Raw genomic sequence first — 27,014 nt, 5'->3', positions numbered from 1 at the left:
CTTCCTGCTGCAGAACTTCTTCTATTTTTAGCGTGTCACTTCCCTATTGTCGGCACTTCCCGCCCGACACGTGACGCGTCCATTACTTTGGTTCCTTCTCTGGGTGCAGAGTGGTACAAGCTTCGTCCCTCCCAGTATCTGCACAGGAGCTGCTGAGATTGGAGAGCGATGCCTGGTGGTTTGCGGCCACCATGGGTCCTGGTGGTTTGGGGCCGCCACTTTACCACCCTAGGCCACTGGGAAAATTAGTGTTAACCTGCCACTGTCTGAGACCACCAGGTGCAGTCCACCCCTCCGTTTACCCCCCACCCTCGCTGGCCGCTGATTAATGTCCATTGGGCAGAAGGAGCTTCGAAAAAACAAAATGTCTTGCAGATAAGAAAAACTGATGCTACGATAAACAATGGCTGAAAACTGTATAAAATCCACAGATCAGTATTAAGATTGTGATGTGAAAACATTTCATACAACATTGGATCTTTGTGTAATTACCTCTCTGTGACGCTCGTCTCCTTCTTTATTCATCCAATGCCTTATACGTGTCCTAACCCCGCAGGTACGACCCAGAGAAAGACGAATGGCAGATCGTAGCACCAATGAAGACGCGAAGGATTGGCGTTGGGGTAGCGGTGCTCAACCGGCTCCTCTACGCCGTCGGCGGATTTGATGGGACGAACAGACTGAACTCGGCAGAGTGTTATTACCCGGAGACAGACGAATGGCGGAGCATAGCATCGATGAACGTCGTTCGGAGCGGGGCCGGTGAGTGGTGCAATGACGAGGACCAGTGACGTTAGTTATACTATTTACACAACAAAAATCTACATAAACTATTAAGTTGTTGTGTACATTACATTACTTATCTTACAATTCCAGAGCTGCATTCACTATTCTGCTGGTGCAGTCACTGTGTACATACATTACATTACTGACCCTGAGTTACATCCGGTATTATACCCCAGAGCTGCACTCACTATTCTGCTGGTGCAGTCACTGTGTACATACATTACATTACTGATCCTGAGTTACCTCCTGTATTATACTCCAGAGCTGCACTCACTATTCTGCTGGTGCAGTCACTGTGTACATACATTACATTACTGATCCTCAGTTACTTCCTGTATTATACTCCAGAGCTGCACTCACTATTCTGTTAGTCACTGTGTATATACTGTACATTACATTACTGATCCTGTACTGACCCTGAGTTACATCCTATATTATACTCCAGAGCTGCACTCACTATTCTGCTACAGTCACTGTGTATATACATTACTTATCCTGTACTGACCCTGAGTTATCTCCTGTATTATACTCCAGAGCTGCACTCACTATTCTGCTGGTGCAGTCACTGTATACATACATTACATTACTGATCCTGAGTTACATCCTATATTATACTCCAGAGCTGCACTCACTATTCTGCTACAGTCACTGTGTATATACATTACTTATCCTGTACTGACCCTGAGTTACCTCCTGTATTATACTCCAGAGCTGCACTCATTATCTGTACAGGGTGTTATCTTAAAAACACCAAACGCAACAAATCTCCTATGACAGTCATGTAAAAATTCATTAGTCTACAGCAGAATAAAATGACACTGATACATAGGATAGTGCGGCTTATATCCCTGATTATGGTCAAATAGTAGCATTTAATTTCTGCAGGTGCCTGTGCGGTGGATACCAGTGTATATGCCATGGGAGGCTACGATGGGAGAGATCAGCTGAACAGCGTGGAGAAGTATGACGTGGAGCGAGACTCCTGGAGCTTTGTGGCACCTATGGCACACCGGAGGAGTGCGCTGGGGGTCACTGTCCACCAAGGAAAAATCTATGTGCTAGGTACCTGAGAAGACTGAGTGTGCGGTGTATATGTGGAGATGTAGTAATGAAGAGCTTCCCACTGCAGATGTGATGACGTCTAGTGTCGCCATCGAGCTGTGGCCTCATAACAGATGAAAAGCAAGGGTCACATTTTGTACAAGAATCTACAGTGCCTTGCAAAAATATTCGGCCCCCTTGAATTTTTCAACCCTTTCCCACATTTCAAGCGTCAAACATAAAGATAAAAAAATTTTATGGTGAAGGATCAGCAACAAGTGGGACACAATTGTGAAGTTGAACGAAATGTATTGCTTATTTTAAGCTTTTGTAAAAAAGAATAAACTGAAAATTGGGGCGTGCAATATTATTCATCCCCTTTAGTTTCAGTGCAGCAAACTCACTCCAGAAGTTCATTGAGGATCTCTGAATGATCCAATGTTGTCCTAAATGCCTGATGATGATAAATATAATCCCCTGTGTGTAATCAAGTCTCTGTATAAATGCACCTGCTCTGTGATAGTCTCAGGGTTCTGTTTAAAGCACAAAGCATCATGAAGACCAAGGAACACAACAGGCAGGTCCGTGATACTGTTGTGGAGAAGTTTAAAGCCGGATTTGGTTACAAAAAGATTTCCAAAACTTTAAACATCCCAAGGAGCACTGTGCAAGCGATCATATTGAAATGGAGGGAGTGTCATACCACTGCAAATCTACCAAGACCCGGCCGTCCATCCAAACTATCATCTCAAACAAGGAGAAGACTGATCAGAGATGCAGCCAAGAGGCCCATGATCACTCTGGATGAACTGCAGAGATCTACAGCTGAGGTGGGAGAGTCTGTCCATAGGACAACAATCAGATGTACACTGCACAAATCTGGCCTTTAGGGAAGAGTGGCAAGGAGAAAGCCATTTCTCAAAGATAGCCATAAAAAGTGTAATTTAAAGTTTGCCACAAGCCACTTAGGAGACACCAAACATGTGGAAGAAAGTGCTCTGGTCAGATGAAACCAACATCAAACTATTTGGGCACAATGCAACACAGCTCATCACCCTGAATACACCATCCCCACTGTCAAACATGGTGGTGGCAGCATCATGGTTTGGGCCTGCTTTTCTTCAGCAGGGACAGGGAAGATGGTTATAATTGATGGGAAGATGGATGGAGCCACATACAGGACCATTCTTGAAGAAAACCTGAGACTGGGACGGAGATTTGTCTTCCAACAAGACAATGATCCAAAACATAAAGCAAAATCTACAATGGAATGGTTCACAAATAAACGTATCCAGGTGTTAGAATGGCCAAGTCACAGTCCAGACCTGAATCCAATCGAGAATCTGTGGAAAGAGCTGAAAACTGCTGTTCACAAACGCTCTCCATGCACCCTCACTCAGCTCCAGCTGTTTACAAAGGAAGAATGGGCGAGAATTTCAGTCTCTCGATGTGCAAAACTGATAGAGACATACCCCAAGCGACTGCAGCTGTAATCGCAGCCAAAGGGGGCGCTACAAAGTATTAACTTAAAGGGGATGAATAATATTGCACGCCCCAATTTCTTCGGCGCTCCATTGGGAGACCCAGACGATTGGGTGTATAGCACTGCCTCCGGAGGCCACACAAAGCAATTACACTAAAAAGTGTAAGGCCCCTCCCCTTCTGGCTATACACCCCCAGTGGGATCACTGGCTCACCAGTTTTCTGCTTTGTGCGAAGGAGGTCAGACATCCACGCATAGCTCCACTGTTTAGTCAGCAGTAGCTGCTGACTATATCGGATGGAAGAAAAGAGGGCCCATATGGGGCCCCCAGCATGCTCCCTTCTTACCCCACTTGTGGTTTGTAAGGTTGAGGTACCTATTGCTGGTACGGAGGCTGGAGCCCACATGCTGTTTTCCTTCCCCATCCCCCTGAGGGGCTCTGAGGAAGTGGGATCTTACCGGCCACCAAGCCCTGAGGCCGGGCTCCATCCACAGACCCATAGAACCTGCTGGATGTGGAGCGGGAGTGCCGTTCAGGGACAAGGCCCTGCAACTTTCAGGTACTCTGTGTCCCCGTATGACAGGCCACGCACATCCCAGACTTGCTGGGTGTGCTAGTGCGCCGGGGACTGTAGCGCTGTGCGCTGGGCTTATAGTCCCCGCAGATTACTGGGGGACTTTATGTGTGTGGATCGCCGCGCCGACCGCCCCTGGAGCGGCGGCGCAGCTGCGACTTGTAGTGCGCCGGGGACGCGCCGACCGCGCTTTTACGGCGGCGGCGCTTCTAACTTTAGTTCCCGGTTTGTTCTGCGGCCTAGCTCCGCTTCGTTAACGCCCCCCACCCTGTCAATCAGGGTAGGGGAGAGACGTTGTTCAATCGGCAGCGCCGAGGGCGGGAGCACGATTTACATGCTCCAGCCCTCTCACTGAGCACAGTAGGACACAGGCTTCGCGCTTTTTCTCTGTGCACGCCCTAGGCCCGCCCCCAGGCTTGCAGCTCCCCAGGACGCCGGCAGCCAGCGGCCCCACTAGTGCCACAGTGTTATATTTGTGTACTGTTTTTCGCTGTACCAGATATATTTATATATATATATACTGCACTGTTTGGTCGCTTCTTGGCTGTATACCCTATATTACTCTGGGGAGACAACAACATGTCATCCACAAAACGCAAGGGTGCCAAGGCAAGGGCTGCTTACACTGCTTGTACAGCATGTGGGGCTAATCTACCAGCAGGCTCCAACGACTCTCATTGTGTGCAATGTTCAGTCCCAGTGGCACTTCGTCAGCCAGAGCCTATGGTGGTGGTAGCCCAGGCAGAGTCGCCTGCGAACCCTGCCCCGGTGACGGGGTCAGAATTTGCAGTTTTTGCTGATAAAATGTCTGTGACTATGGCAAAAATCCTGGAAACCTTGCAGTCCAGGCCAGTTGCTCAGACCATGGACACTGCGGTGTCTATGTTCCCCGGTCCCCCTCAGTTGGATCTAATCCGTAATTCAAGGGGGTCCCAAGCATCACAGGCTGAGGGCTCTGACTCCGATGACAGTCCCAGTCCGCCTAAGCGAGCTCGCTGGGAGAGACCCTCCACGTCATCATGCGGATCAGGGTCTCAGCGAGAAGGGTCTCTATATGATGACTCAGAGGTGGGTGATCAGGAGTCTTGTCCTGACGCCGCACTCAATTTGGATACGCCAGATGGTGACGCCATGGTAAATGACCTTATAGCGGCCATCAATAGGCTGTTGGATATTTCTCCCCCAGCCCCTTCTGCAGAGGAGGCAGCTGCACAGCAGGAGAAATTCCATTTCCTGTATCCCAAGCGTAAATTGAGTACTTTTCTGGACCACTCTGACTTCAGAGAATCCATCCAGAAACACAATACTTATCCGGACAAGCGTTTTTCTAAACGCCTTAAGGATACACGTTATCCTTTTCCCCCTGACGTGGTCAAACGCTGGACCCAGTGTCCAAAAGTGGACCCTCCAATATCCAGGCTTGCAGCTAGATCCATAGTTGCAGTGGAGGATGGGGCTTCACTTAAAGATGCCAATGACAGACAGATGGACCTTTGGTTGAAATCTGTCTATGAAGCTATCGGCGCGTCGTTTGCTCCAGCATTCGCGGCCGTGTGGGCGCTCCAAGCTATTTCAGCTGGTCTGGCACAGGTGGACTCTCTCATACGTCCAGCAGTGCCGCAAGTGGCGTCCCTAACTACACAAATGTCTGCGTTTGCGACCTACGCTATCAATGCGGTACTGGACTCTACGAGCCGTACCTCAATGGCATCCGCCAACTCTGTAGTTTTGCGCAGAACCTTGTGGTTAAAAGAATGGAAAGCAGATTCTGCTTCTAAAAAATGTTTAACCAGCTTGCCATTATCTGGAGACAGACTGTTTGGTGAGCAATTGGCGGAAATCATTAAACAGTCCAAAGGTAAGGACTCCTCCTTACCCCAGCCCAGATCAAGCAAACCTCCACAGAGGAAGTGGCAGTCAAAGTTTCGGTCCTTTCGAGGCTCGGGCAAGCCCCAATTCTCCTCGTCCAAAGGGACTCAGAAAGAGCAAAGGAGCTCTGATTCCTGGCGGGCTCACTCACGCCCCAAGAAAGCAACCGGAGGTACCGCTTCCAAGGCGGCTGCCTCATGACTTTCGGCCGCCTCCCTCCGCATCCTCGGTCGGTGGCAGGCTCTCCCGCTTTTGCGACATTTGGCTGCCACAGGTCAAAGACCGGTGGGTAACAGACATTTTGTCTCACGGGTACAGGATAGAGTTCAGTTCTCGTCCTCCGTCTCGGTTCTTCAGAACTTCCCCACATCCCGACCGAGCAGATGCCCTTCTGCAGGCGGTGAATTCTCTAAGAGCAGAAGGAGTGGTGGTCCCTGTTCCTCTTCAGGAACGAGGTCAAGGTTTTTACTCCAATCTCTTTGTGGTGCCAAAAAAGGACGGCTCATTCCGTCCTGTTCTGGACCTAAAACTGCTCAACAAGCATGTGAACGCCAGGCGGTTCCGGATGGAATCCCTCCGCTCAGTCATTGCCTCAATGTCTCAAGGAGATTTCCTAGCATCAATAGACATCAAGGATGCTTATCTCCACGTGCCGATTGCTACAGAGCACCAACGCTTTCTACGCTTCGTGATAGGAGACGACCATCTTCAGTTCGTAGCTCTGCCATTTGGTCTGGCGACAGCCCCACGGGTGTTCACCAAGATCATGGCGGCAGTGGTAGCAGTCTTGCACTCTCAGGGACACTCTGTGATCCCTTACTTGGACGATCTACTGGTCAAGGCACCCTCTCAAGAGGCATGCCAACTCAGCTTGACTGTTGCACTGGAGACTCTCCAGACGTTCGGGTGGATCATCAACTTCTCAAAGTCAAATCTGTCACCGACCCAATCACTAACGTATCTTGGCATGGAGTTTCATACTCTCTCAGCGATAGTGAAGCTTCCGCTGGACAAGCAGCGGTCTCTACAGACTGGGGTGCAGGCTCTCCTTCAAAGTCAGTCGCACTCCTTAAGACGCCTCATGCACTTCCTCGGGAAGATGGTGGCGGCAATGGAGGCGGTTCCGTTTGCGCAGTTTCATCTGCGCCCACTTCAATGGGACATTCTCCGCCAATGGGACGGGAAGTCAACATCCCTGGACAGGAAAGTCTCCCTTTCCCAGACGGCCAAGGACTCTCTGCAGTGGTGGCTTCTTCCCACCTCATTATCACAGGGAAGATCCTTCCTACCACCGTCTTGGGCGGTGGTCACGACAGACGCGAGTCTGTCAGGGTGGGGAGCAGTTTTTCTCCACCACAGGGCTCAGGGTACGTGGACTCAGCAGGAGTCCACCCTTCAGATCAATGTTCTGGAAATCAGAGCAGTGTATCTTGCCCTACTAGCCTTCCAGCAGTGGCTGGAAGGAAGGCAGATCCGAATTCAGTCGGACAACTCCACAGCGGTGGCATACATCAACCACCAAGGGGGGACACGCAGTCGACAAGCCTTCCAGGAAGTCCGGCGGATTCTGATGTGGGTGGAAGCCACGGCCTCCACCATATCCGCAGTTCACATCCCCGGCGTAGAAAACTGGGAAGCAGACTTCCTCAGTCGCCAGGGCATGGACGCAGGGGAATGGTCCCTTCACCCAGACGTGTTTCAGGAAATCTGTCGCCGATGGGGAAGGCCGGACGTCGACCTAATGGCGTCCCGGCACAACAACAAGGTCCCAACCTTCATGGCACGGTCTCGCGATCAAAGAGCGCTGGCGGCAGACGCCCTAGTGCAAGATTGGTCGCAGTTCCGGCTCCCTTATGTGTTTCCACCTCTGGCACTCTTGCCCAGAGTGCTACGCAAGATCAGATCCGATTGCAGCCGCGTCATACTCGTCGCCCCAGACTGGCCGAGGAGGGCGTGGTATCCGGATCTGTGGCAGCTCACGGTCGACCAACCGTGGGCACTACCAGACCGACCAGACTTACTGTCCCAAGGGCCGTTTTTCCATCGGAATTCTGCGGCCCTGAACCTGACTGTGTGGCCATTGAGTCCTGGATCCTAGCGTCTTCAGGATTATCCCAAGGGGTCGTTCCCACCATGAGACAGGCTAGGAAGCCCACGTCCGCTAAGATCTACCACAGAACGTGGAGGATATTCTTATCCTGGTGCTCTGCTCAGGGAGTGTCTCCCTGGCCATTTGCATTGCCTACCTTTCTTTCTTTCCTGCAATCTGGGTTAGAAAAAGGTTTGTCGCTCGGCTCCCTTAAAGGTCAGGTCTCGGCGCTATCCGTCTTTTTTCAGAGGCGTTTGGCACGCCTTCCTAAGGTGCGCACGTTCCTACAGGGGGTTTGCCATATCGTACCCCCGTACAAGCGGCCGTTAGATCCATGGGATCTGAACAGGGTACTAGTTGCCCTCCAGAAGCCGCCCTTCGAGCCTCTGAGGGAGGTTTCGCTTTCTAGACTATCACAGAAAGTGGCTTTTCTGGTAGCGATCACATCTCTTCGGAGAGTGTCTGAGCTGGCAGCGCTGTCATCCAAGGCTCCCTTCCTGGTCTTCCACCAGGACAAGGTAGTGCTGCGCCCCATTCAGGAGTTTCTCCCGAAGGTGGTATCCTCTTTTCATCTTAATCAGGATATCTCTTTGCCTTCGTTTTGTCCTCATGCAGTTCATCAGTATGAGAAGAATTTACATTTGTTAGATCTGGTGAGAGCACTCAGAATCTACATTTCCCGCACGGCGCCCTTGCGCCGTTCGGATGCACTCTTCGTCCTTGTCGCTGGTAAGCGCAAAGGGTCGCAGGCTTCTAAGGCCACCCTGGCTCGATGGATCAAAGAACCAATTCTTGAAGCCTACCGTTCTGCTGGGCTTACGGTTCCATCAGGGCTGAAGGCCCATTCTACCAGAGCCGTGGGTGCGTCCTGGGCATTGCGACACCAGGCTACGGCTCAACAGGTGTGCCAGGCAGCTACCTGGTCGAGTCTGCACACTTTCACCAAACATTATCAGGTGCATACCTATGCTTCGGCGGACGCCAGCCTAGGTAGAAGAGTCCTGCAGGCGGCAGTTGCCTCCCTATAGGGGAGGGCTGTCTTGCAGCTCTAACATGAGGTATTCTTTACCCACCCAGGGACAGCTTTTGGACGTCCCAATCGTCTGGGTCTCCCAATGGAGCGCCGAAGAAGAAGGGAATTTTGTTACTTACCGTAAATTCCTTTTCTTCTAGCTCCTATTGGGAGACCCAGCACCCGCCCTGTTGTCCTTCGGGATTTTTGGTTTGTTTGCGGGTACACATGTTGTTCATGTTGAACGGTTTTCAGTTCTCCGATGTTACTCGGAGTGAATTGGTTTAAACCAGTTATTGGCTTTCCTCCTTCTTGCTTTTGCACTAAAACTGGTGAGCCAGTGATCCCACTGGGGGTGTATAGCCAGAAGGGGAGGGGCCTTACACTTTTTAGTGTAATTGCTTTGTGTGGCCTCCGGAGGCAGTGCTATACACCCAATCGTCTGGGTCTCCCAATAGGAGCTAGAAGAAAAGGAATTTACGGTAAGTAACAAAATTCCCTTCTTTTCAGTTATTTATTTTTTACAAAAGATTAAAATAAGCAATAAATATCGTTCAACTTCACAATTGTGTCCACTTGTTGTTGATTCTTCACCAGAACATTAACATTTTTATCTTTCTGTTTGAAGCCTGAAATGTGGGAAAAGGTTGAAAAATTTAAGGGGGACGAATACTTTTGCAAGGCTATGTAAGTACTATAATACTGCCCCTATACACAACAATATAACTACTAATAATACTGCCCCTATGTACAAGAATATAACTACTATAATACTGCCCTCTATGTACAAGAATATAACTACTATAATACTGCCCCCTATGTACAAGAATATAACTACTATAATTCTGCCTCCTATGTACAAGAATATAACTACTATAATACTGCCCCTATGTACAAGAATATAACTACTATAATTCTGCCTCCTATGTACAAGAATATAACTACTATAATACTGCCCCTATGTACAAGAATATAACTACTATAATACTGCCCCTATTTATATAAGAATATAACTACTATAATACTGCCCCTATATATAAGAATATAACTACTATAATACTGCTCCTATATATAAGAATATAACTACTATAATACTGCTCCTATATATAAGAATATAACTACTATAATACTGCCTCCTAAATATAAGAATATAACTACTATAATACTGCTCCTATATATAAGAATATAACTACTATAATACTGCCTCCTAAATATAAGAATATAACTACTATAATACTGCCTCCTATATATAAGAATATAACTACTATAATACTGCCCCTATGTGCAAGAATATAACTACTATAATACTGCCTCCTATGTACAAGAATATAACTACTATAATACTGCCCCCTATGTACAAGAATATAACTACTATAATACTGCCCCCTACGTACAAGAATATAACTACTATAATACTGCCCCTATATATAAGAATATAACTACTATAATACTGCCTCCTATATATAAGAATATAACTACTATAATACTGCTCCTATATATAAGAATATAACTACTATAATACTGCCTCCTATATATAAGAATATAACTACTATAATACTGCCTCCTATGTACAAGAATATAACTACTATAATACTGCCTCCTATGTACAAGAATATAACTACTATAATACGGCCCCCTATGTACAAGAATATAACTACTATAATACTGCCCCCTATGTACAAGAATATACCTACTATAATACTGCCCCCTATGTACAAGAATATAACTACTATAATACTGCCCCCTATGTACAAGAATATAACTACTATAATACTGCCCCCTATGTACAAGACTATAACTACTATAATACTGCCCCTATATACAAGACTATAACTACTATAATACTGCCCCTATATACAAGACTATAACTACTATAATACTGCCCCTATATACAAGACTATAACTACTATAATACTGCCCCCTATGTACAAGAATATAACTACTATAATACTGCCCCTATGTACAAGAATATAACTACTATAATACTGCCCCCTACGTACAAGAATATAACTACTATAATACTGCCCCTATGTACAAGAATATAAGTACTATAATACTGCCCCTATATATAAGAATATAACTACTATAATACTGCCTCCTATATATAAGAATATAACTACTATAATACTGCTCCTATATATAAGAATATAACTACTATAATACTGCCTCCTATATATAAGAATATAACTACTATAATACTGCCTCCTATGTACAAGAATATAACTACTATAATACTGCCTCCTATGTACAAGAATATAACTACTATAATACGGCCCCCTATGTACAAGAATATAACTACTATAATACTGCCCCCTATGTACAAGAATATACCTACTATAATACTGCCCCCTATGTACAAGAATATAACTACTATAATACTGCCCCCTATGTACAAGAATATAACTACTATAATACTGCCCCCTATGTACAAGACTATAACTACTATAATACTGCCCCTATATACAAGACTATAACTACTATAATACTGCCCCTATATACAAGACTATAACTACTATAATACTGCCCCCTATGTACAAGAATATAACTACTATAATACTGTTTCTTTATCGTTCCTATGGGAGACCCAGACCATGGGTGTATAGCTACTGCCTCCGGAGGACACACAAAGTTACTACACTCAAAACGTGTAGCTCCTCCCTCCTAGCATATACACCCCCTGCTAGCCAGTCCTAGCCAGTTTCATGCTTTGTGTCAGGAGGATCACACACACACATGCATCCTTTTTTGATTTTTCACTTTTTCTAAAGATTTGGAAGAAAAGCGGGTCCACTGGACCCCCGGCATGTCCCTTCACACTCCCCTGGCGGCAGTGCTGTTAAGGTTGACTTCAGGGCAGAAATCCCTTCATGCCGCGCTCCTTCACCATCCCTTATGGGCTCTGGCTTGAAGTTAGAGCCAACACGGTTCTCACTGCCTTGCAGGAGACCGGCCTCCATCCGCAGCCCTTTGGCAGGACCCTGCTGGACGGAGCACTGGACCCCCACCCCACCAGGGATTGGACCCTGCGTCTCAAAGCTAAGTATAGAGACGTTATTCAAGGGTCCTTCTACAATGTGGAGCTTTTATTGAGGGGACAGTGATTTATGTTGATAATGCTGTTTTTTACAGTTTTTCCGGCCGGTTTCTCAGTTTTTACTGAGTACCGCGCCGATGATGCCTGATTTTCGGCCGCATGTATAACTCTAGGCCCCGGCTTCAGCCGCGGCCTAGTTTCGTTTTGTTCCCCTGCATGTTAGTCATGCAGGGGGACACTGCAGCGCCGCCCGCCGGCCGCTCTGCACAGGGGACGACACTCCGTTTTAGGACATGATTCCCTCCCCTGTACATGCCTTAGCCCTCCGATTCCCGCTCCTAGGTTAACCCCCGCCCCCCCCCTCACTCTGGCGCCATTTTCTCAGCGTTCTTAGTACGCTGATCGGCGCTGGCTGCTCTGCAGTGCAGAGGGAGTGGATATATGGCTGGGGGTCCAGGCTTGGAACCTGGGGGGGGGGCACTCACAATAGCGGCCTGATAAGTCACAACCTCTGGTTGTGCACTTTTATACACGATCACGGCATTCTGAGGGAGTTAATTCTTTATTATAGAACCTCCTCCTCAGCAGCATGTCTCACACTAGGAGCAAAGCTCCAAGGCTGTATACTACATGTTCTGCATGTAAACTCATATTGCCTGAACCGGCACGGACCCACACTGTAATGGTCCTTATGTGGTGCCTCTGCCTGGAGTCTCCCCAGGCTGACCCCTGTCTCGGGTATTCTAGACATTCTAGACATAGCCCCCCACCTCTGCAGCATGTCTCACAGAGCGAGGCTGCAGGCTGTTTTTAGTATCCACTGCTGGTAGTCTCATACGGCTGTACCGAGCTCATAACCACTGTGGCCCCTCTGCTTGGAGGCTCATTCATGGTCCCTCCAGCCGCTCCGGTTTCGGTGGCTGACCCCTGGAGGAATCTTTTTCCAGGGGTCGGCCTGTCCCGGCATCTGCTGAGCATGCAGCCCCCTTCTCAGGGCGTTTTCTGCTCGCTCAGCAAACCTCACAGACCCCGTCCTCCTGACTGGGAGACGCAGGGTCCCCTATCCTCCCCGTCCCGCAGCTCCGATTACGAGCTGACTCACTGGACGAGGAAGATGTCTCTACCAGGGGCTCGGACGCTACTTTAGGTACTTTGATCCGTCCGTAGGTGACGCGGATGCGAATGATTGGATTGCGTCCATTATACTTGTATTGGACCTCCATCCGCCTGTATCAGGGAAGTATTCCCCGCTGGCAGAAAGGCATCAGTATACCTTTAACAAGACGAGGAGTGTGTTCCTTAACCACTCCAGTTTTCAGGCGTCCAAGCCCGCAGCCTGTGCTGCAGATCCCACAGCGGGGTTCTGCTGCCTGACTCCCCCTCCCATCAAAGGTGGTCAAGGAGTGTACTCATTTGCCAAGGGTGGCCACTCCGGTGTCTAGACTTTCAGCCCGGATAGTGGTATCAGTGGCTGACGGCACCTCTATAAGGATCCCACGGTACATTAATTTTGTACTGGACCTCAATCCGCCGGAGTTACCTTATCTAGGTGAACACAACGTGTGTTCCTTAACCACTCCAGTTTTCAGGCCCCTGTGACCAGCCCAGGGTCCACTCTGACAGTCGCTTCCCATGAAGCGTGATTCTGAGGATTGTTTCCCCTGTCCACCAATAGTGGTCAAGAAGTGGGCTCATTCACCTCAGGTGGCTCAGCCCGGACCGTTATGTCGGTGGCTGACGGCTCCTCAGAGGAGATACATTCCCTCACAGGGACTCTATGCCCAAGACGGTTGCCTGAACTTCCAGACTTCAGTCTTTTCATCCTCTGCCAGGTCTGCCATGCTGGACACCGCACGGCGGTGGTCTTCGCTACTTTCCTCGCTATCCGCAGGCTCCTGTGGCTTCGGAAATTGAAGACAGATGCCTCTATAGAGGTTCCTTGCTAGTCTTCGGAACCAACTGGATGAAATTTAGGAAGCTCTTGGCGGGGAGTGTTCTTCCTTGCCACAAACCTAAACCAGGGAACCTGTCCAGGGCAGGAATCAGTTGAGGTTTCGGTGGTTTCCGTTCATCCATCTGATCGTCCTCTAGCTCGGCCTAGGTTCATAGAACCAATTGGCTTGAAGCTGCGTCTTCAGAAGACCGCAGGAGATGCTGCCACTTAGTCAGCTTCCTCCGAGCTATCTAGCCTCGCCAACCTCCTCCTAGTCGGTGGCAGGCTCTCTCCACTTGGCGACGTATGGTTCTAACACGTCTCCGTTCAGTGGGGGCGGGATTATATCTCCCATGGCTACAGGATGGAGTTCTGTCCACCCGCCAAACAGATTTTTTCTGTTACCTCCTCCCGGCTCCAAGGCCGCCGCCTTCTCATAAGCCGTGGCATTTCTTGCAGGCCAATGGAGTAATTGTACTGAATCCCGACTGGGAACGGTTCTGAGATTTTTGTTTAAATCTATTTCTAGTCCCCGAAGAGGGCGGTGCCTTCCGACCTGGATCTTTAGCTTTTCAAGCATGGTCAGGTGTGGCGTTTTCACTTGGAGTCTCGGTCTTGTTCCGTGTGTTTTTTTTTTTTTTCACCGGATCAATCAAGAACCCAAGGAGATTCCCTCGCAGCCTTCGGCATCAGAGATGCTTTTCTGCGACGGTGAATCGCAGTTTCACACCAGCGTTGACTGCGTTTTGCCATCAGAATGGTCCAATTCGTGGCTCTTCCCTTGGGGTTGGCCACGGCCCCTCGAGTATTCTCATTGGGGCTGCTGTGATTAGGGTCCTGCACCCCTAGGGATTGACAGTGATCGTTTGCCCTAGACGGCCTTCTCAGGCCTTCATCCAGTGCAGACTCTTAGCAGAGTACTTCGCTTACTCTCGCCACTCTAACCTATTCGGGTGGCTTGTCATTCTGTTCCAGTCCACTCTGACTTCGAACCAGAGGTTCTCAAGGACGCAATTCGAGACTGCCGGCTCTTGTGAAGCCGCTCTTAGTCGATCAGTAGTCCCTCCGCTGGCGGTCGACGTCGTTCTATCAGACACCAAATACAGGTGCTGGTCAGACGGTGGCGTCAATGGAAGCGATTCCTTGCCCAGTTTCTCCTGTGCCCTCTGAGACTGGATGTTGTCCGCTGTACACGCGAACTCCCTCCTTCCATGGGGTGGTGGCTTTGCCACTGACCTGGGGCTCGTTTTCAGGGGTGGTTTCGACCACTCTGTCTCAGGGACGCTCCTTCCTGGCCCCGTCCCAGGTGATTCTCACCAGGGTGCTGGTCTTTCCGCCTTGGGAGCATTATATCTCCACTGCGGAGCGCAGGGCGCTTGGACTCTGTCCGAATCAGCCCTCTAGATCAATGGGCTAGAAATCAGAGCTGTATTCTAGCTCTCTAAGCCTTCACCATCTGTTGGCGGCTAGGCACATTCGAGTTCAGTCGGATAACGTTACAGCGTTTTCCTACATCAATTTCCAGATCGGGACACTCAGCCGCCTGGCAATCTTGGCGCCTCAACATTCTTCACTGGACAAGGGACTCCTAGTCCACCGTATCCGCAGCCCACATCCTAGATGTCAAAACTGCGGGCAGATTATTTCAGCTGTCCAACCGTGGTCCACAATTCTCAGGTTTTGCGGTAGACACACTGGTTCATGTTTGATCCCAGCTTCGTCTCTACCTCTTGCCCAGAGCCCTGCACAAGATCAGGGAAGGGGGCCGTCGGGTCATTCTCTTACAGACTGACCCAGGCAGGCTTCGTATCCTGACCTGCTCCTTCTGTCCGTTGGATTGCCATGGCATCTTCCGGTCCGTCCAGACCTTTTCTCAGAAGGTCCGTTTTTTCCGTCAGAATTCTGGATTCTCAGATTGACGGCGTAGCTATTGAGTCCTGGATCTTGGCGACTTCTGGTATCCTTCCTGAAGTCATCTCCGCTATGACTCGAACTCCAAGGTGTCCTTGGACCTTTTTAGCCTTGCCGACCCTCCTGTCCCTTCCACAGTCCGGTCTACAGCTAGGACTATCCCTCATTAAGGGACAGGTCTCCGTTCTGTCGGTATGTGCCAGCGGCGTATCGTCCGGCTGGCTCCGGTGCGCTCCTTTAAGGGCGCGTCTCACATCATTCCGCCTTTCCGGCGGTCTATGGAGCCCTGGGACCTTAATCCGGTCCTCCCGGTTCCCGGAAACCCCCCTTTGCGCTTCTTAGGGAGGTTTCTTTGTTTCATCTTTCACAGAAAGTAGTCTTTCTAGTGGCTATAATTTCCTGCCAGGGAGTTCTGGCTGCACTCTCTCTGAGTCACCCCCTTTTTTGGTCTTTTGCATCAAGACAAGGTGGTCTCCGTCCGACTCCGGACTTTTTTCCCTAAGGTGGTTACTGCTTCCACCTTATCCGGGGCAATTTTCCTGCCTTCCTTTTGTCCGGCTCCTGTTCATCGCTTTGAGAAAGCGTTGCATATCCTGGATCTGGTGCGGGTGCCCCGGATCTAGGTGTCTCGCACCGCCGTTATTAGGCGGTGCACCTCTCTCTAGTACTGACTGCTAGTCAGCATAGCGGTCTCTCTGCATCTAAGCCGACCCTTGTTCGTTAGCTTAGGTCGGCCATTTCCGAGGCCTACAAGTGTACTCAAGTGCCTTCCCCGCTGGGGATCAGAGCACATTTGATCAGACCTGTCGGTGCCTTTTCGGCTTTCAGGCACCAGGCTACGGCTCAGCAGGTCTGTCAGACGGCAGCTCGAATTAGTCTGCATACTTTTTCGAAGCTCTATCCAAGGCATGCTCTTGCTTTGGCAGACGCGGGCTTCGGCAGACGCATCTTTCAGGTGTCTGTCGCCCATTTGTGAAGTTGGGTTTTCCTGCTTCTCCGTTGTCTGTTTATTCCCACCCATGGACTGCTTTTGGACGTCCCATGGTCTGGGTCTCCCATAGGAACGATAAAGAAAAAGAGAATTTTGTTTACTTACCGTAAATTCTTTTTCTTATAGTTCCGTCATGGGAGACCCAGCACCCTCCCTATTGCCTGTTGGCAAGTTTCTTGTTCCGTGTGTCTTCACCGGCTGTTGTTGTAGACAGAGGCTCCGGTTGTTCCGGATTTTACTCTATCTCTACTTGTGGGTGGATGTCCTCCTTCAGCTTTTGCACTAAACTGGCTAGGACTGGCTAGCAGGGGGTGTATATGCTAGGAGGGAGGAGCTACACGTTTTGAGTGTAGTAACTTTGTGTGTCCTCCAGAGGCAGTAGCTATACACCCCATGGTCTGGGTCTCCCATGACGGAACTATAAGAAAAAGAATTTACGGTAAGTAAACAAAATTCTCTTTTTTTCGGTCTTGTAGGTGGATATGATGGGAACACTTTCTTGGACGGTGTGGAGTGTTATGATCCGGCACAGGACACATGGACAGAGGTGACCCGCATGATGTCGGGACGTAGCGGTGTAGGAGTAGCAATCACTATGGAGCCTTGCCGCAAAACTCAGTGTGGAAGTATTTTTCCAGAGAAGCCACAAGATGAGCAGCCGGACAAGCAGAGGGGCCACTGCATCTTCTCCAACTGCAAATAACCATGTGAGCAACTGAGATATTAAACCTAGAGCGCCTCCCCCTCAGTCACACGTGGTCGTGGTCTGCATTCACCCGTGTATTCGATGATCGCCCGGTAATGTTCAACAATAATTGTTTTGGGGGTGACCTCAATGAAAAGAAAAAAAAAAAAAATCCTATCCTATTCATTTTTGGCGCCGCCCTGCTGTTACCGGGCAGAGCTGCAACTTCTGAACCTCGTTGGGTTCGGACTGTGAATTTTGGAATTTTTTTTTTTTAAAACTTTTTTTGATGAAATGACACTTTATACAATAGTCAGTGTTAAAGGATATAAAGCAACAATTTTTGATTTGTGGATTTTATGGGGCAGGAAGTGCAAGCGGTGTCTCTCCTGCACCACCAGCTGCCATGTAAGTCCAGAGGCAGCGACGAATAACCGTAGCTAACCAATCATGTCATTCTACAGTGTGGGAAAAAATACAAATATTTGATACAATAGGGTTAAATTTTTTTTTTTTTTTTATATATAATATTTGTGGAATTGGAGGGGGGGTAAATGTGATCTCTCTCAAGGGTCGTCTAATTTCTTCTCTTAATCTGTTGGTTTCCTAAACACAAAAATAAAGATGGCCGTACTCTACCCACCGCCGCCCCGGCACCTGCTCTCCACCGCTACCTTCAGAGTCTTTGTTGATGTGGCTACTATGATGACCGCTGCAACCAATCACTTAGCACATGCTGCACTCGGTGATTGGTTGCAGCGGTCACTGCTGCCACATTAACAAAATCTGGAGCCACGCATGGCAGGGGGTAAGTTACCATATCTTCGGTTTCCTCCGTATAAATAACAAAAAATCAAATAAAAAAATATTCTTAAGGTTTATTCAAATTTTTTTTTATTTTTCTTATTTATTTCATCTTTTGTATCACAGTAAAAATATATGTTGCTTGATTTTTTTTTTACTTTTTTTTATTTTTTTTTGTAATGAAATATATTTTTTGGGAATTATTATTTTTATTTTTTTTTTATTTATTTACAGAACATGTGATCAATTCCTTTGGGTTGGATAGTATTTAAAGGGGTTGTCCAGAGAAAGCAAGGTAAAGCCAGGGCTTGTACTGATCGACAAAACAGGCAATTTTTTTTTATCCAAAGCCAGGACCCCCTCAAGTTCAGACAATTTTTTTTTCATTTTTTTTTATTTATTTATTTTTTTTATCCTCCAATTATGACGTTTTTATTTTCTTTACATGATGGCGCAGCAGATTGGACGCCTGGCTCCTCTGTGGGCCTGCCAGAAAAAGCCGAACGCAGCCCCATAGGGAATGAATGACACAATTTTCGCACATGCGCCATACCGCTCCATTTGTAATAGAGATAAAAGTGCCCCATTTTGGTGATCTGCGCCGGTCCAAACAGTCGGCCCTCAGCCATCAACAGTTTATCATTTATCCAAGGATAAGTGGTGATAACTTGTTTAAAGTGGAAGTATCAATTGTGAATAAAACATTAAAAGTGACAGCAGATAAAATTATAAGACTTTTCTCAATTATATGTTATTAGTAAAGCCGATGATTTCCCTCGGTATTTCAGGGGTACAGATTTTACTTTTACTTTCACTTTACCAGTGTAGGTGCAGTATCTAGTCGCATTCTGGGAGATGCCAACTGTGGGTTGTGGCAGGGGGAGTTGATTCTGTGCAGCATCTGGATGATTAAGGGGAACCTTTAACTCTGTCAGGATTTAGCTGTTTCATTGAAACTCCGATCCATAGAATATAATGAGAGTATTGAATCACCTAGCCTCATAAATTCACCAAGAGTATCAGCAATTGGGCAAAATGTTAGCTCCCCCATCCCCCGCATACCACAGCCTCAACACACTAATGTGGAAGCAGTGATAGGATTGCAGTTTATAGGATTCTTCTCCTGCTACTCCATAATACACAGGAATCCATCTTATACACACAGCTCTTTTGTACAAATATTAGATACACGCACAGCACTGCTGCACAAACGCACACTCTCATACGGCAAGCACTGCCACATACATAAACTGCTATGTTACACGCACATGACTGTGCTGCGCATACACACACAGCTCTGCAGCACACTTACACAAATTTGTGCACACAGTCTGCTTTACATACACACCTTTACAGAACTGCCACACAGGCACAGCTGTACTGTTTATATACACACACTCACACAGCACTGCTGCACAATCGCACTCTCATACAGCAAACACTGCTGCATATATATTTAAACATCAACGCTACACACAGCTCTGCTGCACCCTCACACAAATTTGTGTGCACAATGTCTGCTTTACATACGCTCCCTCACAGAACTGCTACACAAGCACAGCTATACTGTTTATATACGCACACTCACACACAGCACTGCTGCACAATCACACTCATACAGCAAACACTCCCGCATACATATTTAAACATCAACGCTACACACACAGCTTTGCTGCATGTACACACACAGCTCTGCTGCATATACACATACAGAATGTCCCAACAAAATATTCCAAACAGGCAAAAACATATAAAAAGCAATATTTTATTGATTAAAACAAACACAACAGATAGTTAAAAACACCATGATCGGGATGTGTTTTTACACATACAGCTCTGCAGCACACTTACACAACTTTGTGTACACGGTTTGCTTTACATACACACCCTCACAGAACTGCTAAACTAGCTATACTGTTTACATACACACGCTCACACAGCACTGCTGCACAAACACACTCATACGGCAAGCACTGTTGCATACATACTCATACAGCAATAATTCACACACAGCTCTGCTGCATATACACACACAGCTCTGCTGCATATACACACACAGCTCTGCTGCATATACACACACAGCTCTGCTGCACACTTGCATAAATTTGCATGCACACTTTCTGCTTTACATACACACCCTCACAGAACTGCTACAGGCCCAGCTATACTGTTTACATACACACACTCACATAGCATTGCTGCACACATACTTTTTGTTGGGGGGGGTTAGCAGCAGGTGTACAGTTATCTAGTTGCATACCTCATGGTTTCAAGCTCCTTGCAGTCATGTGCCTTTTTGTTATCATGGAACGTCATACAGTTAATAAATTTTGATTTCCTACCCTGTTTTACCCTGCACCATGAGGAGACCTATGCTGGTCCCTTTGAGCTTTCTTCCCTGCCCTGTGCTGATAAATCCATATCTGCCAGGGAGCGGAAACCTGTGTGTGCACAGTTCTCTTCAGTGGTCGGGAAGCTACATGAGCGTGCCTCTTGATTACAGAAGAAGCTGTCTTCAGATTATAAGGTGCACAGACTAGTTACAAAAAGCCAGAATCCTCTTTGTACTATATGTAGTTAAAAATAACAGCTCCTCTGATTACACGCTGCACAATTCCAGTCTCCCCATTCACATTGGTATCTCCCATAAGAGAAGCAAGAAGTCTTCCGCAGCTGTCAAATAGTGAGACAGGAGAGATCCCTGACTTCAGAATCTCTTCGTAAAGGTTCAGAGCTTTCACAGGAATTACTTTTGTTTTCTTAATCCTACACATTAGAGAAAAATGTAATATTTTGGTCACCCTTGAGATTTTTTTTTTTTTTTGATCTTTATTCAATTTTTTTTTTTTTAATACTATTAACTTTATTGAAAGTGAACATTAAAAGGTGGAGGAGATGAATTTCTTGTGTGCTTTAAAATGTCCTTTACGTTTTGGCAGCAGATTGAAAAAAATTTGATTTTGAGAGGGGTATGTATTCTTTACATTTTTTTTTTTATTTTTTTTTCTATTGAGACAATTAAACATTGAAGTATTCCTATTCGATACCTTTATGACCATGTGTATATTATGTAGTATTTAATTTTATGTGTCCTAAGGAGATTTCTTTTGCAGCTTCTGAGCACAAATTGTTTTGAGAATCGGTTTATTTTTGGTGATTTTTTTTTTTTTTTAATTTTATTTTTTTTTTATTCTATATAGATGAAAAAATGTCTGAGCCTCTTAATATGAATTTGTCAGTAAATGATGCGCATCTGCAGGTCCCCAGCTTTGCTTTAGCTGGTGGGTATTACATGCTATTTACATAAAAAAAAAAGCTTAAACTTCTTGAAAACATTTAGAGATAATTTGATTGATTTGGTTTTTCCCCACTCACTAAAACCGAGGGGTAGCAGTGATCAGCCGAGCGCTTAGGACGTGTGTAACAGATTAAAGAGCAGTTCATTCTTACATAAGTAAAAATTCTGAATAGTGCAGGCCTGATCTGTTGAAAATAAAATCTTAGACGGACCTAGAGGTGCTGGGATACTTACTACAAGCATTGCGCAAAAAAATAAATCAAAATTTGATTTTTTTTATTTATTTTTTTTCCCGTGAGACGCCCACTCCGACCTAAGAGCAGATCTCCATCTTCTCACGTGTCTCCAGACATCGAGATAAAGAGCTTCGTCCATCACAGATGAAAATATTGTCTAATACAATCTTTAACTGATTTGTAGGGGAAGGGAACTGTCTAATCACTCGTAAAAAAACCTGAATTCGTGGGTGGTATATATATATTATAATATATATATATATATATATATATATATATATTAGAATATATATATATATATATATATATATATATATATATATATATATATATATATATATATATATATATATATATATATATATATATATATATATATATATATATATATATATATATATATATAAAATTTATTTTGGGAGGGGAATAAACTTTTTTTTTTTTTTATTGATTCCTGCTGATCAGTAAATGGAATTTTGTTTAAAATCGAAAACTTGTATGATGTTTATGAAAAAAAGCTCCTTATAGAAAATCATCAGTGGCCGAGTGACCCATATAGGAACCTTCTAGTCATGTGACGCCTACGGGTGTCGTCCTGTCCGACCGATATGGGGTATCTCTCTATTGAGACTGAAGGTAAGGCAGCTACTAGGCATGGGAGAACGGACTCTCAGGACTCGGGTTCTGTAATCTGCGAATCTCCTTATTTCCCAACTCTTCTTTTGATTAACCAGACTAGCGCGATGTATGTGCGTCAATGCCGTAAAGATGCGTCAGTCCGGATAATCAAAAAAGGAGCTGAGAATTTGGGGGATCGGGACTCCTGCCCTACATTCTCCCATCTGTAGCAGCTCCTGTTCTCAATTCTTACTTTTTGATGTCTTGCCAAGGGCCACAAACCCTTCGAGTTTATACATAAGTGTATCTAATGTACATAATGACAGATGTATAGGATTGATTTTAACAATTTTTTTTTGTTTTTTTTTGGGCCACGATGCTGCTTTTATTACATTGTGTATATAGAACCGAGTGCAGACACTTGTGTATTGTACAGCGCTGTTTTATTGGCAATGTTTAATTGTAATTTATCACAATTTTCAATATAAACTTGTTCATGAAATGAAAGTCTCCGTTGTTTATTCATTCAGACCGCTCGCACGGATCGCTCCCCATTCATGGATCTCTGTGGGAGAAAAAATACATTTAGGGTAAAGTGATAAACTTTGGACATTGCAGCTGCGTCTCCCTCCTCTCCCCGCTGTAGTTTCTCATTTGACATTATTCAGGGGAAAGGAAGGGGATGCAGCTGCAGTTTCCCATTTTGTTTAGAAATCTTGAGTCACAAAAAAAAAATCCATGTAGGATAAAACGGTAAACTTGGGACATTGCAGCTGCGTCTGAGTTTCTCATTTGACATTACGGAGGGAAGAGGAGGGGGATGCGGCTGCAGTTTTTCATTTGATGTTTCAGTGATACCATATGAGGGAGAGCAGCAGGGAAAGCTATTAATGTTCAGCTCCTAGCCTAGGTCTTGTAATGTCAGCAAACATAGGAGAGAAATGTTCCTGTCTTGTCACACAAAGCATGGTCTTGCTGTTGTTTGCTTTATAAACAGGTGACATTTTTATCCTCTATAAATTATCCACAGGTTTTTTTTTGGGGGGGGGGGGGGGGGCGGGGAGTGGGTGCTTCCTCTTTAGCAGCATTGTGCCAGCACTATAGGTACTAGAACTTTCTGTCATTGTATTTCCCAACATGAATTGGGATGCTAGTCCAGAACTAGAAGTCCTCCTCTCCATTATGTCTCTTTGATGCATAGCAACAAAGACTCGTCTTCACTGTACCCATCTGATGCCTCGGGAGACACATAGTGGACTTGGCCTGGCCTAATGCTGCAAAAGTAGACACACTAATGCCTACTGGTTGGAGCCATCCGTTTTGGTGACCTTGATACCCAGCACTGAAGCCATGAGGAAAGTGGTGTGGGAGCCCATGGCGCAGAGGTGCCCCAGGAGTTGGGAGCTCATGGCGCAGAGGTGCCCCAGGAGTTGGGAGCCTGTATTCACTAAGTGTGTGGGAAGCCACTTGAGGTTTTGGCACATTTGCACTCCCCCTTATTCCTGGCTTTTTGGTCTGGTCACTGTAGAACCTTCGCCATTTATTTTGTCTTTGTGCGTCCTTGTCACAAGGCCTCTTCAGGTTGTGGTGACCTCCCAGGGAGCGTGGCCATCGGGTTCCACGTAAGACTCTCCTGATCTGACGTCCTAGCTCTACTGAGGAGGCGGCCGCCCATGTAAATTCTTCGAAGCACGATAGACTCTTCTGAAGCCCTGGTGAGGGGAGGCCATCATCCTGAACTCTGTGGCTTTCTGGTCTGGAGCGTTGGGGTAAGGTTTATTGGTGGCCCCTCTCCAAAGAAAAAACTTCAGATAAAACTCAAAACGAGAACATAAAATGCAGACGTGTTTACTTTTACAAATGCACTTAAAGGGAGAGCTTGATTTTGGACTCCTAAAAAGTTATTTACACAATTATCTATCAGATATTACATTGTCTAAAAGTGAAGGATCCATTAAAGAGAGAATATACTTCATCAGAATCCTGAAAATGGAGTTTGAATCAATTCCACATCACACACGCACACACACACACACGCACACGCGCACACACACACACACACACACACACACACACACACACCATCTGGCCCGAGCGATTGCGATTTGCCTTTTATTATGACATGCGTTTTATTATTTTTGATGCAGTTCCTCTTACTGACCAGCAGAGGGCGAGTGTGTTTTGTGAGAGATTTGGCACATATTGGCCTGTAGGAAATCTCAATGGTCACGTTCTGGATTAGTGCAGGTCACAAGGCAAGTCTTCTGGGGTTTCCACTGTCCCATTCAAGTATTAACAAAACATTTAACAGTCTTGGGCATAAATTAAGCCCTAAAATATTGCAAATTTTCCTGCCCGCCAAGTGTTAAAAAGTGAATGTCCAGGAGGAGCTGCCAACTACTTTTGTGCAGATTTATTAGGTTTTGTAGCAAAATTTGCAACCTTTTCTGGTATAATCTGCACCTGCTTAGTCTTTAGGACTAAACTGCAGGAGATTTATTAAGGGACGGGTAAAACTGAAACAATTTTTCTTTTCATACGGTCATTTAAAGCTCCAGTCTTGATAAATCTGCACAAATGTATATTAGAAAGGCGCACAACGTTCCCCCTGGCATCGTCATCACGAGTGTGAACTTCTACAATCACTGGAGACGTTTTGTGGTTTTTTTGTTTTAATATCCAGCAGATGCATTTACTCTTTTGGGCCAGAAGAGGGCAGTGTTAGATTCATTTTTGTGTGTAATGCAATGATGGTTTTAGGGGCTGCATCTGAAAGTGCAACTTGTTAACTCCTTCCTGCCCATCCAACGAACGATACAGCATCATCCAGTGTACAAAATAAATGTCACTAATATGCTGCATACAATGGGCACAGACACAGGACTGGATTAGATAAATGCTGCATCACTTTTGGCCTTTGGCTGTAATTCTAGTACTAGAATGTGACTGAGCTCCAATATCAAACTATAGACATTGGTGACGTGGCTCCTGGAATCTGAACCTTCCAGTACCATGTGACCACAGCACCTTTCCCCACAATAAGGGCTCTTCTCCACTTGCAATTTCTATGTGCGAGTGTGATCAGATAGAAAATCGGATCTCACTTGCACCAGTGTTAAGCAATGAGGCCGTGTCCTCTTGCTAAATGTTTTACGGCACGTCTCGTGCTCTCGGTGAAATCGCAGCATGCTGCGATGTCACAGAGTCTCAGGTCTCGCACCCCCATGCAATCCTATGGGAGCGAGAAAAAAATCAGAATCCGGGTGGCATGCGCATGTCATACAGATCCTTGACACTTGCATACTGCGTCAGACTGGCTACCGGAGGAATATCCAGTAATACCAGTCCTGGCCGCGGATACATGCACTGAACTCCGGAGCTGTCACCTGAGCTCCAGAGATCAGCCTGGACTGAACAGCGAGCGCCGAGTGATTGATTCCCCGGCGATTGCTGTTCAGTTCAGCACAGCTGCAGACAGACCAAGCTGATTTCTGGAGCTCAGGTGACAGATCCGGGGTTCAGTGCAGGTAACCGCGGCCAGGCCTGGTATTACTGGAGATTCTTCCGGTAGCCAGTCTGACGCGGTATGCATAAACACTCATATAGCACTCGCATGATGCTCGCATGTCATACGGATGCTATGTGAGGAAAAAAACACACACTGTACGCAGACCACGCGCAGAACATACACAGGACACTGACTCACATTTGTAGCAGAGTGTCGCTGTGAATTTGTAAACACAAGTGGAGAAGAGCCCTAATAATGTGGAATAGAGTGGTCAGACCTCACTACCACGCTTGTACAGAGTTTGATAGACAATTTTGCACCTGGATTTTACTCCTCAGCCATGATGGGAGTCCACCAAAGTCTGGTCATATTTGTCCAAAAAAATTATGTTGCTTGCTGCGGCCGCCTATTTCAGTTTCACAACCTCAGATACAATATAGGGGCTTGGAGCGGGATTTGTTTCCAAAATCTGCACCACAGCAAATTAGCTGGTCATGTATTGCCTGCACTGGTTTATGCCTCCGTGAGTACCAAAATATTGCTGTAGCCGAAGAATAAAAGTGAACAGTCATGGCAGAAAGTGATGGCACTCTTTGAAACTGTTCCGGAAAATAAACTATTTCTCCGAGAAATTGTATTGCAGTTACACGTTTTGTTAGGCACCCATATTTTGTGTGTATTGGAACAACACTAAAAAAAAAAAAAAATTGGACATGATTTTACAAAACAATAATGGGTCGTACAAAAATGATGGCACCTTCACAAAATTGTGGGTAAACAACTTTGTTTCAAGCATATGATGCTCATTCTGCTCATTCAAACTCACCTGTGGCAAGTAACAGATGTGGGCAATATGGGAAAAAAAAAAAAACACCTAAAACCAAATAAAAAGGGGAGAAATTCACTAAATCTTTGCATTGTGTGTCTGGGTGTGCCACACTAAGAATGGAGAACAGAAAGAAGAAAAGAACTGAGGACTTGAGCTTATAACCTTGAGATTGTTGATATTTGTCAACAATTTTGGTTCTCATCTCCAGAGATATTGATGTTTCTTTGTCCACGGTGCGCTACTGCATCAAGAAGTTTACAGCCCATGGCGCTGTAGTTAATCTCCCTGGACGTGGATGGCAGAGACAAATTG

The 27,014-nt window shown here is 46.2% G+C and overlaps 1 protein-coding gene across 2 annotated transcripts in view; it reads left to right on the top strand.

The window, feature by feature from the left end:
• The window catches only part of KEAP1 (kelch like ECH associated protein 1), a 70,933-nt gene extending 52,680 nt beyond the window's left edge, over positions 1–18,253 (top strand). For both annotated transcript variants that reach the window (XM_075346511.1, XM_075346510.1), the window contains exons 4-6: positions 557–762; positions 1,672–1,848; positions 17,201–18,253. In XM_075346511.1, the coding sequence (XP_075202626.1) occupies positions 557–762; positions 1,672–1,848; positions 17,201–17,427 (610 nt within the window). In that variant the 3' untranslated portion in view covers positions 17,428–18,253. The remainder of the gene's footprint in view (positions 1–556; positions 763–1,671; positions 1,849–17,200) is intronic.
• Positions 18,254–27,014: the final 8,761 nt, after the last annotated feature.

The sequence above is a fragment of the Anomaloglossus baeobatrachus genome, chromosome 4, assembly GCF_048569485.1.
Source record: "Anomaloglossus baeobatrachus isolate aAnoBae1 chromosome 4, aAnoBae1.hap1, whole genome shotgun sequence".
In the NCBI taxonomy this organism is placed as follows: domain Eukaryota; kingdom Metazoa; phylum Chordata; class Amphibia; order Anura; family Aromobatidae; genus Anomaloglossus; species Anomaloglossus baeobatrachus.
The sequence above is the reverse complement of the archived record's forward strand: the minus strand, read 5'-3'. Positions and strand labels throughout refer to the sequence as shown.